Genomic DNA, 21,564 nt, shown 5'->3' on the forward strand with positions numbered 1-21,564 from the left:
TGGAGTTTGTTGTTGTTGGACTTATTTACGAACACTTTGTATAATATCCCAATGATTATAAACAATGCTTTGAACTTAAACTGTGGCCTTATTAGCATAATAATTATCCACTAATATTTTAAGCCAATCACGACAAAGCCAACTTATTACTAAATAAACACAACTTCCTAAGTACCTTAAGCGACAGTTTTAGTGTATCTTGGTCGTCTCATGAAAGTTTAACTTCCTTCTTAAGAACAAATTTGTTAATGCCAAACTTCATCCTTCATCCAGAGGAACCTGTCAACCCCATGAAACTCGGGTTTTAAACCGGAATTTATGAAGTTGGGACTCATTAGCATAAAGGAAGGGGAAGTGTATGCGGAAATTTAGAGAATAAACGTGGTGCGATACATGCCTCGTGGCATTCAGGGAACGTGGTGTATGACCATTGCGGTCATCAGTGAGGTAAAACTAGAAATCGTTTTAAGGACTCATAAGTTTGGTAATATCAATTAATGCGTTATTTTAAATTGTAAGCTGCGTTCAAAGTTTGCGCACTATGTTAATTTTTTAGGAAAGTCAGTATAAAACGTTATATCGTACACCAGTTCTAAGCAGAAATAGACAGGCAATCAGAAATTTGACACAAGATTAATATTTTGCAAGTAAAAAACAAATGCTTTTTTAAATTTTGGTTAGTAATTTGAAATTCTCTAAAAGGAGACTTTGGTTGAGTAGTCAATAAATAATACGGTTTTTCATATTAACTTTTTATATTGTGAATTCTAAACCTTAAACACTGCCCAAATTTGCAACTGTTTTAAAATAATGTAAAGTATTTAAGTTTAAATTGTTCAATTCTGAAAATAGATTGTGACTTATGGCTATTCAACATTACGAATCTATTGGCGTGAAAGTTGACTACATGTTAAACTACCTAGAATAATTAAAAATTATATAATAAAAAATTGTATGTGTCCTAATGAATAAGGTAGTAAAAATTCTCTTTTTATTTTTTGTTTTGCCGTCTTGTATGCGACATCTAACTTCTGGTCAGAACCAGAAAGTTCAGAAACTGAATAAGGTCTTTTATGACACCAAATTTACATGTATTTGATCAGCGTGAATACTAGCTTCATCCTTGATTTATGCTTGTATAAATGCCTGATATACATGTATGTTGTAATATCGATTTTTTTCAACATGAGTCAGGTATGATGACCGTGTATGTTGAGGATGTGTATGCCGTCGTTCTAAATGACATTCCTGAAATACTGTGATCATTTTTTCCAGTGACTTTGTTCGTACCGTTCTAATATCTATTCTAGCGAAGCTGCCATTTAATGAAGAATACAATATGTGACGCTCACCATATAACTACAGATGCTAAGCGAAATAGTATCTTCACAACTGCTGCCGGTATCTTTCTGAAGGCATTCATAGTTAGTAAATCCACTCTGTTAAAAACTGTTCAATTTTATTCTCTTAAGATGTTGAGAAATCTTCCATCACCAAATCACAGAAGTATAGGCCTTTATAAGTCTTATAACCTGTATACAAATATAATGGAGTGTATTTCCCATAATTAACGCTTTTAGAGCGTGCCTATTTTGCCCTCCTAATAACTTTTTTAAGATGCGATTTTTATTTAGATATACCCTTGGATTTAGGTAAGATAAAAGATTAGTTTAGTAAAAAAGAAGATCTGTTTGTACTTTCAATAATTCAAAATTATCCAACCAATGCTGGTTGAAATAGTCTTTAAATATATAAAACATGAATTTTAAAATGAAATTAAAAACTTTAAAATCGAAAAAACTTAAAACACTTAATAAATAAACTTATAACATGAAAAATATTTGATTGAAACTTCCTCATGCTTAATATTTAGGATAAAGTATCTAATTAAAACTAGGATCTACGAAACTTTTAATTTAATTCTTTTTTTCTTAAAGAGAAGTTAACTCAAAGTCCCACAAAAACTAACCTTAAGGTTATTTTGTCTTAATTCAGTCAGGAAAATTAAACGGTACCCGAAGTTGATAAAATATTCATTGTCCCTTTTGTGTTAAATTCGGGATCAACTGAAACCGGACTTGACAAAGTTGTCTGTAATTAGCATAAAAGAGCCATTGGCGGAAGGCTGTAATTCGCTCTACTTCCATCTGAATGCGGGTCATAAATTTTACTGCAAACATGGGCGCATCATGATGAACGTGTCCTGATTGATAGCGTTGGTCACATGCTATGCGATACATGCACAGCTGCTTTACATACAAAATAAACAATAATTTCATATGCTAACCAAAATTATTCATAAATGTAGCTATATTAGTAATTTTATAGAGAAATTTCTTGGCAGGTAAATTTTTAGCGGACTTTTGGTCAATAATTATTTAAGCGAAGAGAAACATCTATTTTTCTTACCTAGACATATAATATATATATGTATGTAAAAGTGGTGTATAATATTATAATTTTATAGGCAACACCAATTCCATAAATATGATATCAAAAAATTATAGGTATGCGTTCGCAAATTGACAACTGCAGAATCTGCAATAAGAAAAATAACTGAACTTTATAAGAGCTCAGTTTTTATTTTAAATGGGTTTTCTGAAAATTCCTGCTGGGGTATACGGCGAGTATGTAGGCAGATCTGTATAATATATGCTTTACGATGTATTGCGATGTAATAAATTTTGTAAGAAATTTTAAATTGATTAGTTTCATTGTGGTCAGGTTATTGTTATCTTTGAAGTTTTAAAAAAGTGAAAAATGTTTTTTTTATTTATACTGGTTTTGGATTGGCTTTAAAACATTTATAACATTTTCTAATAACAGCCTTGCAAATTTTCCTACTCGACAAAGGCCAATACGATTCCCTTATAGAACAAAGCAATAATTGTACCCCGCAATGCAAACGGCTTTCGTTTTCATTAATCAATATGAGCTTTGTTAAATTATGATCATTTGGTAGAATAATTGGATATTTTCTGTCGTACGGCTGATCGGAATTTTTTAATCTACCACCTACGCGAACTTAATTGTTTTTCATAAAAGGATTAAGAGATAAAATTTTGCTAGTCTTTGGTAATGGTTTATTGGATAATAAACATTGATATTCTTTGGGAAAAACTTTTCTTTGTACATGCATTATCAGTAGATTTTGAGCTGTAGTTATTTCTTCCACAGTCAAAGAACCTAAACACCAATTGTTTTTAAATTTGAGATTAGAAATAAATCTTAATATATACGCTAAAACTCTATAGATTGTTCTAAAAAAAGATCTTTTTAGCAAATAATGAATAATATGATTCTCCCTTTCTATCACTAAACCCGATATAGTTTTTTGTTATTCTGGTATCGTATCAAAATTGCTAGTATTTGGAGTCCCAAAGACTGCTATCTATTTTAAGCCATTGTGGACCACTTCTCCATAAATCATTTTGTAATAATACCCGAGATGATACTCCTCTATGATAATAAATCGGCTGGATTCTCCAGCGATTTAACTTGACCCCAAGAAATTGTGGTAAATGATTGGATCTCGGTAACTCGATTTGCTACAAAGGTTTTCCATCTCATTGGTGTATCCTTAATACAAGCTAAAACAATTTAGAAATCTGACCAAAAGTACACCTTATTAAATTGTAATTCTAGCGAGTCTTTTGTTTTATTGTATAAATTTGCCAATAAAAGAGAACTACATAGTTCTAAAGGCGGCAAAGTACTCTGTTTTATGGGTGCAACTCTTGATTTTGCGCAGAACAGATTAGTAATAATCAATTTGCAGGGCATAATACAACGAATGTACAAATAAGCTACATAAGCTCTTTCAGAAGCATCGCTAAATCCGTGGACAAGATTACATACTGCAAAAAAATAGTCTGCCTTGGGATTCTTATGTTGTTAATCTAACCCATATCTTGTTGAAAATCTGACCATATGTATGACTCTAGTATTTCATCTAGGAGTTCATCGTCCCAACCAATTTTGACCTTCCATAACTCTTGAATTGTTAGTTTGGCTTTAATTATGATGGGACCTACTAAGCCTAAAGGATCTTTTTGATATTATTTTTAGAGGAAAAACTTGACCTTATAAGTAATTACATCCTAATTAAAATCCCAATAAACACCTAACGTTTTGTCTTGCTCTCCTTGACCAATATTTAATATATTAATATCTAAATTATCAATAAGATAACATTTCTTTAGTAAATTTTGATCATTACATGACCACTTTCTAAGTTGAAAACCCGCAGAATTCAAAATTTCTGTAATGTCCCTTTGTATCTTTAAAAGTTCATCTTTATTGCTGGCTCCTGTTAAAAGATCATCCATAAAGAAATCTCTTCTTATTATATTGCAGACTTGAGGAAATTCCTTTTCGCTTTGCGCAGCTAAATGAATCAAACATTTAACGGCTAAATATGGTGACGACGCATTACCATGTGTAACAGTATTTAAGGAAAAAATCTTTAATTCTTTATTCTTATTTCCTCGCCAAAATATTTTCTGATACTTTCGCTGTTCAGGTGAAATAAATATTTGTCTAAACATCTTAAAAAAAGTCCGCTGTTATAACATATTTATGCAGACGGAATCTACTTAAAATGGAGAAAATGCCATGTTGAAGAGGAGGACTATAAATATATATTTTTTAAATTGCCTTTTTCGTCTTCGCCAGTATTGGAGGTGTCTTTTTTAATATTTTCAAAATAACGAAAAACGGGTAAGCTGACCTTTGAGAACACCTCTCTTTGTTACAAGTTTTGCTAATTCACGCATTTTATTGACACAAATAAGTATAAACCAGCGAAAAATAATATAAGACAGTCTTACTTACCTTGAACTGATCATTCATGAGTGGCCAGCCTTGGATCTTCCTACAGCGGAGTGCGGACGGCTCCAGCGACGAAACTAAAACCAAACGATTGGAATTTTGTGGTGTAGTTTTCACTTACTTCTTTTTAATTCATCAATTAGTCGGATGAATGGCCTCCATCTTTTTAACCAAATATCCGGGGGAAGGATCATGTTGGGGACTGGTGAAAATAATTGTGGACTGTATTAATTTGAGCACTGACTTTATTATTAGAACACTGTTAAAACTACGGAACGAACACAACGCTCAAAGCTGAACAACATGCTCTTTAGATCAGCACTGACGCCACTCTCTGTTGTGGCCAATTCTTGAAACAATGGACTGTATTTTTAATATTTACACTATTTACATTTTATTTACAACTTCTTTAAAGGGAATTACAACGTTTTATAGGGACGCTTATAAGGATGCCTTCAGGCTTAACAAATGTAACTCACTTGGTGACAGGTGACACATAGACTTACTGACATGATTGACACGATTCGTTGCAGTGTTGCCACATAACTGACTAAAAATGGCTTTACACATGCAAACTTATTTTGTTCATTCAGCACGTGCCGTGCATTTTTGTTGGGCTAACTAAACTTTTCCCAACATGCTAAGGGCCAGAGAAAGCCAATATTGCCAGACATTAAATATTTCTTAATTAACATTAAATCAACTTAAAGTTAAACTTAATTTAAGAATTTAGACTCCTTAAATTTAATGAATTAATTTTTAGTTTCAAGTTTAATTTTAAAACTTGTGTGTATTATAAACACTTATTTTATTTTGAACAATTTAAATTGTAAGGATTGCCTTAACTTATTTCAATACAAATAAAGACTATAGACTTTAAATGTGTAATTATTTGCTAAAATATAAACCTAAGTTTCTTACATTAGTATTTTAAATATAGCGTAAAGCTATATTTAAAATATGAATCATTATTTAAATAAATCATTCTAAAAAAACTTTCTCAAAAAGCCACTGTACTTAATATCTAAAAACTTCACTCGTCACTACTTTCACTTTCACTTTATTCCAGCACCACATTTAAAATCTGTCGTTACAGATAACTTATGTACAAAATACTACAAACTTATAAGTATTATATTACAATGTTTACAAATTACCTTTATAGTTTATTGGTTTATGGGTAGAGGAGCTATTTTAGTTAGATAAGTTCCCTTCAACGTCTTTAACTCAACCACCCTAACATTAGAGTCCTTGCCAGGAATTGTTCTTAAAATACGAGTCATTGGCCACTTTAAAGGTGGAACATTGTCCTCCTTTACAAGAACAAGCATATTTTCAGTTAGGTTTTGAACATTATGGTGCCACTTGGGCCTGGTTTGTAAGGAACTTAAATAATTCTTATAACAAATATTCCAAAAATCTTGTTTGATTTTTGTACATAACTGCCAAAACTTTAGGAGATTTTCTGGAATACTGGTTAAATTTACTTCAGGAAAACTTGAAATTGGCTCCCCAATAAGAAAATGCCCTGGTGTAAGGTAAGAAAGGTCTGAAGGATCCGAGGACATTTGGGTAGTTGGCCTAGAGTTTAAAATGCCTTCAACCTCTATTAAAACTGTATTGAACTCTTCGTAAATTAAAAGAGTGTTACCTACTATTCTCTTGAGATGATGTTTAGTGCATCTTACCCCACTTTCCCATAATCCCCCAAAAATAGGACTATGACTCGGGATAAATTTAAATTCGATGCCCTTATTAGAAGAATAGTCTACAATACTACTCTGAAACTCTTCCTTACGGTGAAACTCATACAGCTCTTTAAGTTCATTTTTGGCACCAATAAATGAGCAACCATTATCGCAGTAGATCTTTGAACTTTTACCCCGTCTACTAAAGAATCTTTTTAAAGCTGCCAAAAAAGTTTGAGTTGATGAATCGTACAACAGCTCGAGGTGAATTGCCTTCACCGCAAAACAAACAAATACCACTACATAGCCTTTAGATACTACACTCTTTCTTAGTCTGGATTGACGAATATTAAGAGGACCGAAAAAATCAATGCCTACATTCTTAAACACTCTACAAGATGTGACTCTATCTGTGGGTAGGGATCCCATTAGTTGGCTTGCGACCTGACCTTTTAATCTAAAACATGTTGCACAATTGTAAATACTTTTTTTTATTTCATTATTGGCACTAATTATCCAAAACCTCATGTTAAGGCTGCTTAAAATTTGCTTTGGTCCTGCATGACAAAGCCTAATGTGTTCTCGCTTTATTATAAGAGCAGTAACTCAAGTTCTTCAACAGTTAAATTACCAGATTTTCTAGCATTTTTATTTTTTATGTTGTATGAAAGCCTCAAAATGCGAGCTACTACTCTTTGTAATCTACTAAAAATAGGAAAATCTTTAAAAAATTCATTTTTATCTTCTGGAATGGTATTTACCACCATTACTTTTTTCTTTTGTTCGGGAAGGGTTCCTTCAAGTTGAGGAACATTGTGTAAATTTGAAGAAATATTTTCACATTTTAAAAATTGAGGTCCTGTAAACCACATAGAGTTAAACTTCTAAAGACACGCCTCTGCTGAGACAATCAGTAGGATTTTGCTTGGATGGAACATAACCCCAACTAAAATGACTTGTCAAATTTTGAATTTTAGCTATTCTATTAGCTACATAAGGGTTTAAATTAATAGGATCAGTCTTAATCCATACCAAGACAATGTTGGAGTCACTTAACAAATACACATTTGACACTTCGTTTTTCAATAAGTGAAAGACCTTACTAATCAAATTTGCTAGCAATAGGGCACTATTTAATTCAAGGCAAGGAATTGTTAATTTTTTGTTAATTGGCGCAATACGTGACTTTGAACATAATAAATTTATATGCACATTATTGCCTATAACTGTGTGAGTATACAATACTGCACCATATGCATAAATACTAGCATCACAAAAACCAATTAAACTCACCTTACTTGCCCCAGTAAACTTTAAATTTCGTAGTATACTTATTCTTTGCATCTGAGCTAGATCGCTTGTAAATTTTTTCCAAAGCTCTAATAAATTAGCGGGAACACTTCATCCCATTTTAACTTTTCAAGCCACAATTTTTGCATAATAACTTTCGACTGTACTAAAATTGGTCCACAAACCCCAATAGGATCCCACAGTTTGGATATTGCACTAAGTATTTGCCTTTTAGTAACACAATTTTCGAAATTGGATTGTGGCATTGAGATCTCAAATTGATCAGTCTTTACATCATAGCCTAACCCAAGAGCTTTAACTACTGAATTATTTTGAGAGAGGTCAATCTCATCAAATTGTTGCAAATTAATGGGAATGTCTTTTACGACAATTTCAGCATTCGATGACCATTTATGCAACTTGAAAGAGCCCAAATCCAAAATTGAGCATAATTGCTTTTTAGTTTCTATCAAATCTTCTATGGAATTGCTAGAACAAAAAATATCATCCACATATGTGCTCTTTAAAAGAACTTCAGCGCCTAAAGGATATTGATACTTAAAGTTTTTTGCAAGTTCGACAACGCAGCGAGTAGCCAAAAAAGGAGAACTACGAAGACCATAAGTACCAGTTAATAAACGAATAACTTTAATTGGCAAGCTTGGATTTTCTCTCCAAAGAATGTTAAGAAAAGATGTGTGCTTCGGGTCAATTCTAATCATTCTGTACATTTCTTCAATGTCAGCCAGCAAAGTATATTTGAACCTTCTAAAAGAAATTAATACATCAAAAAGCTCAGGTTGAACTACTGCCCCATTATACATGCATTCATTCAGACTTACACCACTCTTTGATTTTAGGCTACCGTCAAACACAACCCTGACTTTTGTTGTTTTCTTATCTTGCCTAACTACAGCATGATGAGCCATGAAAAAATTATTTTTAATACTTACATCAACCTCATCGAGATTTAAAACCTTTGCATGGTCTAAGGCAATATATTCATCAATAAATTGCTTATAAGGTTCAAACAGTTCAGGGTTGGCGTGAAGTCGTTTTTCAAGACTTAAAAATCTGCTATAAGCCACTGAAAAAGAATCACCAATATTTAAATTTTCAGGACTTTGTTTAAAAGGTAATTCTACCTGAAACCGATTGTTAACTCTAGTCACTGAATTTTTAAAACTTTGCTCACAAGCAATTTGGTCGCTATCATACTCGACCATAATTTCTGGCACTCTTTCATACTCCCAAAACTTGGAAATCAAGTTGTCCAATCTTCCATAACTAGAGACCTCATTATTATTAGTTATAAAAAGGCTTACCGTTGTATTGCAATTAAATTTGTTTTTGGCAACTTCAGGAATTTCACCGCCAATTATATAGCCAAAAAATGTATTTTGCAAGACTAAAGCATTGTTACCTAGTTTTAAGGTCCCAGTTAACAAAATATTGAAAAGCACATTAGCCCCCAATAGAATTTCAATATTCCCAGGAAAATTAAAATCATTATCTGCCAACTGAATGTCACTTGGAATCAGCTTATTGGTTTTAAATTCTGAATGTGGTAACATACAGGTAATATTACTGACAACATGACACACCACATCTATGCTATAGTCAGAGATGCAGGATCCAATTTTTAATTTTACCGACTCAGTAATACTTTTCGCTCCATCTGTAACACCAATAAGCATCATCTGCGACAATTCACTCTTATACCCCAATCTATCTGACAATTCTTTGGTAATAAGGGATACTTCAGACCCAGAATCTATAAGACCCCTTACTATTAAATGTTCATTATTTTTTGTTTTTATTTTAACTTTTACAGTGGACAGTACAAGTACAGTTGTATTATGTGGGACTCTTACTACTAATCCTACCTTGTGATGTGGTAAAGATTGATAGTTATTGGAAGCATTATTATCACATACCATAGTATTATGTTCAACACTATAGCACGCTTGACACTTAAACTTAAACCTACATTTACCCACATGTGAATTTAGGCAAATTTTACATATTTTATTTTTTATTATAAAATCTAGTTTACGTTCAAGACTCTCTAACTTAAATTTTTGACACTGGTACACCTTGTTGCCAAGCGTCAAACAAAACTTGCATTTTTTATCATTTACAACAGTTGCATGGGTCACTCTACATTTTTTTGTCTATTTACAGTATTTACATTATCAACCGTGGTCACGGACTCTAAAGCTAGGGCTCTATTTTCAATATATTGAAGCAATTCAGTCAGAGTTGGTAGCTTTGAATTATCCCTATCAAATTGAAACATTTGTTTGTGTACGGCTCTAATTTTCTTGACAATAAACATACTAAAATAGTATTCCAACTATCTGTTGGTTCCCCGAGATTTTTAAGAGCAGTAACTTGTTGCTTAATGTTTGAAACAAACTCCCTTAAATTATTGCTAGTACTTTTTGTTACTGGTGGTATGTCAAGTATCTTATAAATGTGATAACTTACCAAAAGAGATTCATTGTTGTACCTCTGGTCCAACAATAACAGCGCCTCTTTATATGATTCGTCAATTAAGGGTAGGTGCAACCAAAGCAAATGCCTCACCTTTTAAGTAGGACCGCAGATAAAACAGCTTCTCTACCTCTGATAAAGTGTTGTTCCTATCAACTACCGCTATAAATAAGTTTTGGAAAGGTTTAAACTCATTTAAATTTGAACCATTAAAAATAGGGATATTTACATTTGGCAACCTCGTTGACGGTGTGCCTTCATTTTGCTTAGTTCCACATGCATTCCTTACAGTGCCTCTCAAATTTTGGTTGGGAACAGAAATCAAGAGATTAATTTGAGTAATAACATTGTAATAGATTTCCTCGAACTCGTCCAATTGTTCAGAATCTTTTTTCTCTAATATCTTAATTTCTGCATCCACTTCAGAAAACTTGGATAGAAGATCTTCTGCTTTTTCTTTGCGAACGCTTAATTGCTCATGTAACCATGTTGTTACTTGTTCGTCCTTCTGCTCTATAAGGAATGCATGTATTCTGTTTAAAGACCTTTTGTATTGCTCTCGTTTACCATTTAGTACTGCTAGTTCTTCTTTTCGGCTTATTTTTACAATTGTTGGATTGTTATTGTCCCAAACAAATTTTACTTTGTTGCCCTAACATTTTATAAAATCTATACTTAAATTACACAAAAATAATATGTACAAACAGACAAACCTAGACGCACACTACGTACATTTTTTCTGAAAATGTTATTTTCCACAAAAATTCACAATATTCACATGGCAAAATTAGCCTCTGTAAATAAAAACAGAAAAAATAAAAAACTTTGACAATTGTCAAACTGTCAACGACTGGATATGTCGGTAACAACGGCAACTGTCTGTCTCTCAGCTGACTAGTTGACAGCAGATATACAGGGTTCTACTATACCATTTACCATACCACCTTTTTTTTTCCATTAGGGTACAGCACCATCTTACGACAGCAACTTCTAAACTTTCTAAGACCAGCTTCTTTCTACACAATGCTGGTAGATGGCGCCAGGCAGTAATTTCGATTTCGAAAAACGATTAAAACGAAACGAAATTTTGAAATGGAAGGAATTGGAGCTGGAACAGGATGCCGATGCCCTTAAAACGTACCTTTTATACATTTGACTTCTCGGCAAGCTTATAAACCTGTTCTGTCCATTTTCCGTAGTGACAGACGGCGGCACATTGCACAAATCACAAAAATGGCTGTTTTAGCTTTCGGCTTCCGCATTTTTAACAGCAGCACACTTTCCTATATCCGACTCAAACGGTCCATGTTGTGGCCGATTCTTGAAATAATGGACTGTATTTTTAATATTTACACTATTCACATTTTATTTACAACTTCTTTAAAGGGAATTACAGCGTTTTATAGGGACGCTTATAAGGACGCGTCCTTGCCTTCAGGCTTAACAAATGTAACTCACTTGGTGACAGGTGACACATAGACTCACTGACATGATTGACACGATTCGTTGCAGTGTTGCCACATAACTGACCAGGGTTGCCAGTCTATTACAATTGTAATAGATCTATTACTTTTTCAAAACTTTTATTACCTTGTTACCATTTGCTAAAATCTATTACCTATTACCTTTTAAAAAGAAAATAAAAGCGCTCTACCTACATAATGAATTGAGTTCATTGAGTTCAACCGTACTCAGAAGGTTTCAGTGTCTGGGCGTTTGTCTGCTTCTAGATCCCTAAAATGCGGCGTTCCCCAGGGTTCAGTGTTGGGACCACTGTTATTTTTACTGTATGTGGATGACTTGAGTTCATTGAAACTGCAGGGAAAGGTGGTTCAGTTTGCTGATGATACCACCATACTATGGAGCCATAAAAATTCTGACTATATTAAGACTTGTATCCTTGAAGACCTTCAGATTTTATTAGGGTGGTGTGCTTCCAACAGGCTCGTGTTTAATGTAAGAAAGACGTCTATTATGGGGTTTAAGTGCGATGTTCAGGGTCTGATGTTAGACAAAAATTCCCGCTTGCAGAATAAAGAGTGCTGCAAGTTCCTAGGAATTACCATTGATGGTCGCCTTCGGTTTGAAGATCATATTTTACATTTAGCTGGGAAATTATCTTCTGGATGTTTCGCAGTAAGAATGGCAAAACAAGAGCTGGGAGGGGTGGTTGCACGTTCAGTGTACTTTTCACTTATTGAATCTCATATTCGGTATGGCTTGCCTTTTTGGGGTTTAACCAATAAGGGGCTACTTAACATTATCTTTGTTATTCAAAAAAAAGCAGTTAGATACCTGTGTTCTGCTAAGTTAAGAGATTCTTGCAAACCCCTCTTCATTTCTGAAAAAATCCTAACTCTTTTGTCACTCTTTATCTTAGAAACAGCTGCTCTTATTCACAAAATTCCCAAACTACCCTCTGACACTGGCTATTTGACTCGTCGTGTAAATGATGTTCCCCTACCTATTCCTACGTCTTCCTTCTTCTTCTTTTTCAAATAATGCCCATTTTCTCTGATAAGTACGGCAATAAGTATCATTTTCAGAGAAAGCAACTTAAACAAATATTTTTTTATTTTACTGTAAATAAATTAATCTACTGATTTTATTGGTAAACATATATGGTAAAACTGTTAATAAATTTTCAATTAAGTTTGTCTATTTTGTATTGATGAAGACTTTTCAAGATGTTTGCCTTTGTATTGTTGTTCTTTCTTTTGCTATTCTGTTAAAAATAATTATTTATGTAAACTTGGTATTATTTATTATACAATCTTTTTATATTAGTAAATAATAATAATGAAATGTTTGTTAATAGACCAATAAAGTTACATAATAAAAATCTTATTTTCGCCTGTATTTTATTTTATTTTATTATCGTACATCAACATTTCATATCAAAATACCCTTAACATAAAGTACACTGAATTATCTACTTAATCCTAAACAGTTTCAATATATACTCTATTACTAGCGATATATTTTAGCATTAGCAAGCTTTGAGGTTTCCATTTGCGTGACTATCACCACTATATCCATAATAACATGCAGTTGTCGGGATTGGCAGATTAAAGAGCATACATTGCGCCAACATTTGACATGAATTGACAATTAAATTTATTAGACCTTGCTCCCTTTTTGCACTCAATCCCAAATCAATTGAGATTAAAGATTCTGTGAACTGATTTAGTCCCTGAAAATAAATGTAAAACTGTGATAGCCTAATGTTTTTTTTATGTATGTTATGCGGCTAATAATATGGCTTTAATATTTATAAATGCTTTCTATTAAGAGGTCTAATTACGATTTTGCGCTAATTGTACGGGCAGCCAATTAGTGTCACCATCAACTTCAAATAATTTACAAAATATAGAGGTTGCCCTCCGTTATTACCGGCCACAATTTATGCTAATTATTGCTTTTAGAGAAAGGCCAACCAATTTTCCACGAATTATAGCAAAAACAATTCGTGGAAAGTTTATTGAGGTTTATAATGTAGTATAATATCATTTTAATTTTTTTAAAAATCGTTATATGCTATAAAGGCTTAAAATCCTAAATTGTTATAAAAATGTGTAGTATCTATTATCGGGTTATATTTGGTATTTTAAATTTAATATAGATTTTCTTGTCCAAGTGTGTTTCTAGATTCTTTGCACTTTTTCAGCTTTTTATTTTCCAAATTGCACAGAAAATCAAGACACACAAAACATAGTATATTTAGATAATAAATACACACATAAGATACCATTAAGTATCAAAAATCAATAAATTAAGCTTTGATTTTTCTTTTTGAGATTTTGTTTTGGTAAATTTTTTACACATAGATTAGAACATTTTTAAATTCTCTTATGTATTGCTTTCTGCATCTGCAGGTCTGAATTCTATATTATGGATAGTTAAATTGCTTCTGCTATAAATGACAAAAATTTGAGAGAAAGGACGTAGAAAGTACTATGAATATACTTAATGCTTAGTAAAATTCTAATAAAGTTTCAATATAGCATTATATAGTTTTTCTTGGTTAATTTTCAACTTTTAGTTTCATAAAATATAAAATCTTGGAATATTCACACTTAAAGTCTTTGTAGGCTGGAAGGGGTGATCCAGTTACTTTAGTAACAAAACATTTTTGTTTAACAAAAATATATAAAAATATAACGGGTTTATTTCAACAGACCAGTTTCATGTAGACCTTCAGTTGCATTAATTTAATAGTTAAGTTAATAATAATAATTAATTGAAAAGTTAATTGATGTATAAATATTACCAATTAACTTCATTCAGGTACCTATCCGTTTCGGATGTTGGCATTCACGTTGGCAATTATAACATTTTTATAACAGCTCGAAACAGTTCTACTGAGCCTTTCTCCAATCAAGTCCGAATGTTCCGTAACAATGACATTCTTCTTTTCCCTCTTTTACCTAATATCTTTCATTGAATTATGCTTTGCAGTATCGATCTTTATTTCTCATAACATTCCCCAGTTTCGTATTCTAGTTTCCTTTTTTTAATGGTGTACATGGCTTGTAGATCTTTTTTCATTTTCTTAGCACATCATGCTTATAAAAGAATTTTCTTCTTTCTTCTTCCACATTTAAAATCTCTTTTGCTGATGATCATTTGCGTCATTTTCTTTACGTTGATATTAAGAGCAGAACTGTCTTGGTCTATTAATTTTTGCAGTTCATACTTCTAAGCTGTCGTCGGCGTATCGAATAGTATTTCGTATAACTCCTTTCACAAGGATATATTCTTCTACCGCCGCGCCGGCCTTTTCCAGGATATTGGTGATTTTATGATGTTAAACGCGATCAAATGCATAATCGATTAGACATGCCTATACACCACAGTTGTGGTATAGGCATGTGACGTATTTGCATCTCTGGGTTAGGGACTTGAACTTCAAAGAGTGCCTCTCTGGTTCCGACTGTCCGAAAAAGAGAAATGGAGTACGCCAAAGGAACAGAAAAAACTTGAAACCATAATTGCAGTAGCTAAGGCTACAGACGCAGCTACCACAATGCAGCAAATTAAACAGAACATATATCCAACACATATTTCTGGAGGGTTCAAAAATATTAGATACTTAAAGAGTGGTGCAGTGATAATTGAAAGCCATAATAAAGAATAACAAGAAAAACTGAAAAATGCGTTTAAAGATAAAAACCTAATTAAAATTAAAGAAACTCAAAATTTAGACCCAATGTTTATGCTAATATCTCTTAGATATTTGTTGACTTGGTAGTAGTTTATGTACAGGAACATAATAATTTGGCTATGTATTTCAAATCCTCTAGGTTTGGACATGTGGGTAAATATTGTAAGGAGAAGACGTGCTGCCAGAAATGTGGAGGACAACACCAAATAAAAGACTGTTCAATTAAAGTTTTAAAATGTCATGTTTAAACACTGTTTAAAACTTTACAGTTTACCAACGAAGACTTACAGAGTATCAAAGTAACATCAACTACTCCTCAACCCAGTCGGTTTTTCCATCGACAATTGAGAACACAACGCACGTCTGAAAAGTATACTCCATGAAAATGTTCAATCCCTAAGAAATGCTGTTGACCTCCTAAATGCTACATTGATGTTACACGAGGAATGTGAAATTTTGTGCCTTAGCGAACATTGGAAGTCCGAAGACCAGATAAAAAGGATAGCGATAAATAATTTTTATTTATCTTATTTTATTTTTTTGTCTATATTTTGTAGGGAAGAGGGGAGACATGAAGGCACAGCAATATTTTGCAAAAAAAATAATAAGTGTTAGCCTAGAATTAAAATTAACAATTTGCCAATCAATAGAACTTTTGAATGTGCTGCAGTGGAATGTATTTTTTTAAAAAACAAATTAATTATGATTTGTATATATAGGCCACCATCTGGCGATTTTAATGTTTTTATGCTACAACTTAAAAGTTCGCTGGTGAAAATGTTTAATGAAAATAAACAAATTTATATTCTAGGAGATTTTAACATTGAATTATTAATTGATAATGAAAATGGAAGGAATTTATTGTGATTGTTAAAGTCTTTCAATTTAGTTAAAACCATATACCAAAATACCAGAACAACAAAAACATGTGCAAGTTGTAAAGACAATATTGTCACCAATGCAGAATATATTGAAACATTGGTATTCACTGGTTGAATTAACCCGCTGATCAAAAAAAAAAAAAAAAAATTCGGTAGATCTCAGGTTGCCGTTCGGTTACTTAAACATTCGGAAACGCTTAGGTTGATTTTCCTAGAATTTTTCTGACAGTTTGCAGCTTTAATAATATCGATTTCTGTTTATGTTTATATTTTTAAATTCTTCAAAGTAAACCAAACAAACTATGGTATTCTGGTATTCACTGGTTGAATTAACCCGCTAATCAAAAAAAAAATAAAAATTCGGTAGATCTCAGGTTGCCGTTCGGTTACTTAAACATTCGGAAACGCTTAGGTTGATTTTCCTAGAATTTTTCTGACAGTTTGCAGCTTTAATAATATCGATTTCTGTTTATGTTTATATTTTTAAATTCTTCAAAGTAAACCAAACAAACTATGGTAGCATTTTTCATGAAAACATTGAAAGGTTGCCACTGTTGTGATGTTTAAGAAACTAAAAACCAAAAAAAAGGACTTAGTTCCATTGTAAGGGTCTCAGTTTCTGTTGCATCAGTTTGTGGTTTTTATATTCGGCACCAATAAAACAATTTTTTTAAGAAAAGCGTATTAAAGTTTTATGTTATTCTTTTACTATTCTCATTCGACCATCAAAATAAAATTAAAATATCCACAAAAAATTAAAATGAAAATTGAGCAACAACAAATTTAACAAAACTAAGCCGTAAAAATGCAAAACTAGGTTAGGAATCCTAGGAAGAATCTATTTGACCGAGATTCCACCTTAAAATCCCGATTAATCCAATACCTCGTCGGTCAGCAACCAGCTGATTTCACCGCTTAATCTTGAAACGAGTGATTTTTTGTAACGGGTTAATTCTAAAACGCCTCGGTTATTGCCGGCGCAAACCGGTGTATCCACCGGTGAATTCTGAAAAGCGCCCATAACTACAAAAATGCTATTTATGTATCACACAATAGGGATTCCCATTTGACATACCAAAGCGCAGTTTGCACACATACTTTTAAGTTATTTTAAGTTTATTAAAAATTGTCATAATATTTCATTTGGAAACTTGATATCGAAAAAGCTATGCTAATAAGACATGTTCGTAACTATCCGAGTAATTTTCTTCCTTAAGTTTATGTTTAATTAAATTAGAGTTTGAGTTAGTCAGTTTAAAGACAAGCAAAACCCAGTTATGCACATAATTTAGTTAAGATTATTTACTCTTTTGAATTAGCTACTGTTATGTAAAGAAAATATTAATGTCTTATCTGTACTTCAGATAAAAAAAAATACTTAAAGCAATTGGCAAATAGCTAAGTTAGGTAATAAGGATTGTAAGTAAATTAAATCAACGTGAAATACCCATAGTTTTTTTGATCTTTTACTTGTCAGAAAAACTTAAAAATAAAAGATAAAACATATAAAAATAAAACACTTATGTTAATTGTAACTCTTTTTTGATTTATATCTTATTTGATAAACTTATTTGATTTATTCGAAAAAATTTGGTTATGGTATGACTACATTTGAAATTCCAGAAAATTTGATTTGACAGTTGATTACATAGAATCTTATTAAAAAAATTCTTCGAGGGCACTAAGCTAAAACAAAAGATACTCTCTTTTTCGGTTCAACGAAAAAAAAGTTACGTGTATTTTCATTAGACAAGGTACATGATGGATTATGATAAAATATAATTTTGTTTTTCAAACTGCAAATAAAGTACAAAGACCTAATTTGCACCTGTAATGTGGATATTTATTTGCACTAATACATCACAATATATTAAGTATAATGTTTTTTATTTTTACATTTACATTAATATTTCTTACATGCAAAAGTCTCACCTTTAATTAAAAAAATAGGTCATGTAAAAAAAAATAGGCGTGACTCTGGACGCGTTTATAAAAACCACAGATTTTAAGTGACCCCACGAAAAGAAGTCAAGAGGTATTAGTTCTAGGGATCTAGGTGGCCATTCAATAGGACCGCTTCTTCCAATCCACTGCTTAGAATAATGATAACTTAACCATAGCCTAACGGGCACTACATAATGAGAAGATACTCCTACCTGTTGGAATTGTAGTAAGAATTCGTCTAAAGATATATTTCCATATATGTTCCTCTGATTTTCTAATTACCAGACTATTAGTGGATCGATACGTCTCTGTAGCATTTCAGTATACATGTCGCCATTTAAATTTCCAGGTATAAATATTGGCCCGATAATACCATCCCTCAATATTCTTTGTCAACTTATGAGACTTTAGAAGTACTTTTTTAATTGTTTTAGGAGATAATACAGTTCCTACAGCTGCTTGCCAGCAAGTTGATAAAGTGGAATTCATTGCAAACTGACGCAGAATTTGAATTTGCGCTGGTTCATCGACTAAGCTCGGTTGGTTTTTCTTTATATTCATGACGAAACCAGTTTCTTTAAATTTGGCTACTAGTTGGCGCACATACTTTGGGTTTACATTTTGATATAGATACCTTTTGTTAAAACGTTATGCTGTCCTTAAGAAACATTTATCCTGGAAACGATATGTGAAGATAATATCTACAGGTTCAGCTATGCTGTACAACATTGTTAAAGATAAGAAGTGCTCCTTAAAAGTGAACCAAAAGCTAACGGTTCTTAAACTAATAATGCACGTTACTTTTAAAGTAAATTCTATCATAATAAAATGCAAATATTTATAAATAAGGCTTTTTTCGGCAAAACAACTATAGCAAATAAACCAATACAAAATACCTACGGGCTTGGCATATTTATAATTCTTGAGAGTGCCGGTATATCGGTAGTTATTATTTTAAACATTTAATTAAATAATAATAAAAAATTTCAAAAATGTGTTTTCATTTACTGTTTTCCTTGATAAACAAAGAATAATTTTTTAAAGTATGTAATCATGTTATAGAGAACATTACTAGTCCTCTCTTTAACTTAACACTTTGCCTAATAATTACTAATATTCTCACAGTATTTGACCAACGCAGTGATGGCGGGGTGGGAGGAGGGTTATTCGATTTCAATGGGAAAGTAGGCAGAGCAGACTACCATATCCTTTCCCGTGTCCATTATCAATTTGACGGCTACTAGGTTCCTTGTGCAGAGACCTGAGAGGAGAAAGCTCCGCACATTCCTAGTAAGGATGCATGCGCGGGGATTGTGTACCTACCTAACATGTACCTTGTGAGAACAAGGTACATGTTTATGTAGTGTGCCGCCTGTTAAACCCAGGCCTTTAACGGAGCCCGAAGTCTAGGGCTCCTGTAATAAGGTGACGTCGATATAGAGCTCATTGAGCCTTTTGCACAGAACAGCGGTGGACGCTCTTCCATGCTGTAGATTTGCCTGCACTCTCACGAGATGTGTACGGTAAGATGTGTGGCTGGCTGACTGCCAGAACGCTTAGTCCTTGGAGCTAGAAGGGCCATCGTCTACGAATTGTCCTGGCCCCTTGAAATCTGCGGTGTCGGCAGTAGTGGCCTTTTCTAAGTCGGCGGCCGAGGGCCACTGTAGAAGTAGCCACCCTGGTGTCATCATCCGCTTTCTTGCTCTCGATGAGAGAAACAGAGGCTCTGTGTCAGACTTATGCCTAATACCGGGATCCGTAAGATGGCCCGGCGTAGACGAAGCTTGGAGAGATCCACTGTTGCCAGCATGACCCATTCCCAAGGGGAAAGACTTAAGAGTGCCCCGACGAAGCCACTCCAGGTTTTCCTGGTTCTCAGCCGTTATCAGGATGTGGTTCCTGATCACCGCAGTGGATGGAATTGCAGTGACTCAACCTTACTGCCGGACGAAGTCCGCAGTATGGCCTCAGTCACCGAGTCCACGAATTGTAGCAGCTGTTCTTCAGTGAAACCTACCTCGGGCTGTCTCGTTCGTCACAATGTCCGCTGCAGATTTGTGCCTGGTTCCTCCTTAGTGGAAGTCCTAGACTTGCAAACCTCTGAGAGAGTAGGTGCCAATGCCGTCGCGGAAGCCGAGCCCAGGGAGCCTATGGCCTCTTCTATAGCCCTAGCTTTCCTTCTCCTTCTTTTCTCCGAACCGCAGAGGTTCTTTCTTTTCCGCTGTGCCCTGTTAAGAGCTCCAGCTAGATCGTCGATGTTAACGTCGGGGATTACCGGGTTCCCTGCTGAGGCAGAGCCCTCAAAGGTGGAGAAATGTGTGGGCCCATCAGACGAAGGCCCCGCAGTAGGAGGTAAAGGAATGGTGAGCTCTAATGTTTCAGAGCCCGCCATAGTGGAAAGGGAACGGAGGGGAGGGAGAGTTTTTTGTTTTTTTGTTTGTTGGTCCATGTTGGTCCCACGAGTATATAGGAAAAAGCGGTCCACCCAGGCAGAGCCGTTTACCTAGGTAAGGCTGGATACTCTGAAAGGTCGCCCGGTATTCCAGAGAGAACGTCAGCGACCTTGTTTTGCCTCACGGCCACTTATCCCTCGGCATGTTGCCTACACACCTTGGATTGGGCTAAAGAAGAGAAGAAGACACGCAAGAAGAAAAAAAACGAACACTAAGAAAGAAGAACAGCAGGCCGAGGGCGGCAGATAGTAAGCAGAAAGAAGAGAAAGCAGAGGCACACCCAAGAATAGCGAGAGCAAGGTGTGACTCTAGTCCAACAATATCAAGTGTTATTGCCGGGGAGTTTATCGACGTCCACAGGATTTAGTTTTAACAAGGTTACTGCGTGTAGGATGCACGAACAACGGCATGAATATGCAAAAACAAAATGGTCTTCGTGCAGGTCCAAAAAACTACCCGAGAGGTATGCTAGGGACGTCCCCAACCCCCTATATCACTATTTAGATTTTTGTAGTTTTGCATTATTATCTTTGTAATTTCAAATAATTATTTAAGATCTTTAGGTGTAGATCCTTTAGGAAAAATTTTGCACCCGTGTTGATCGAAACTTTTGTCTTATTTTTTGAAATGCACTACCTACTTAAAAGTTTACGCTTATATTTGAATCTCCAAATATATGAAATTTGCATTAGGCCTACTCTTATTGATGAATTTGCGTTATATTAACTGCTATATTATATATATTATACGGGGTGTTACAAAATTCGGTGCAAATATTTTAATAGAGTATTGTTAAAATAAGACTCTCACGAGATGTG

At 33.7% G+C, this 21,564-nt stretch overlaps 1 protein-coding gene across 1 annotated transcript in view; it reads left to right on the top strand.

Annotated features, from left to right (window-relative positions):
* The window catches only part of LOC126734646 (glutamate receptor-interacting protein 2), a 1,148,906-nt gene that overhangs the window by 1,104,030 nt on the left and 23,312 nt on the right, over positions 1 to 21,564 (top strand). Inside the window, exon 12 of the mRNA XM_050438344.1 lies at positions 20,347 to 20,645. Coding sequence (XP_050294301.1) covers positions 20,347 to 20,645 — 299 coding nt within the window. The remainder of the gene's footprint in view (positions 1 to 20,346; positions 20,646 to 21,564) is intronic.

The sequence above is a fragment of the Anthonomus grandis genome, chromosome 3 (genome assembly GCF_022605725.1).
Source record: "Anthonomus grandis grandis chromosome 3, icAntGran1.3, whole genome shotgun sequence".
NCBI classification, from domain to species: Eukaryota; Metazoa; Arthropoda; class Insecta; order Coleoptera; family Curculionidae; genus Anthonomus; species Anthonomus grandis.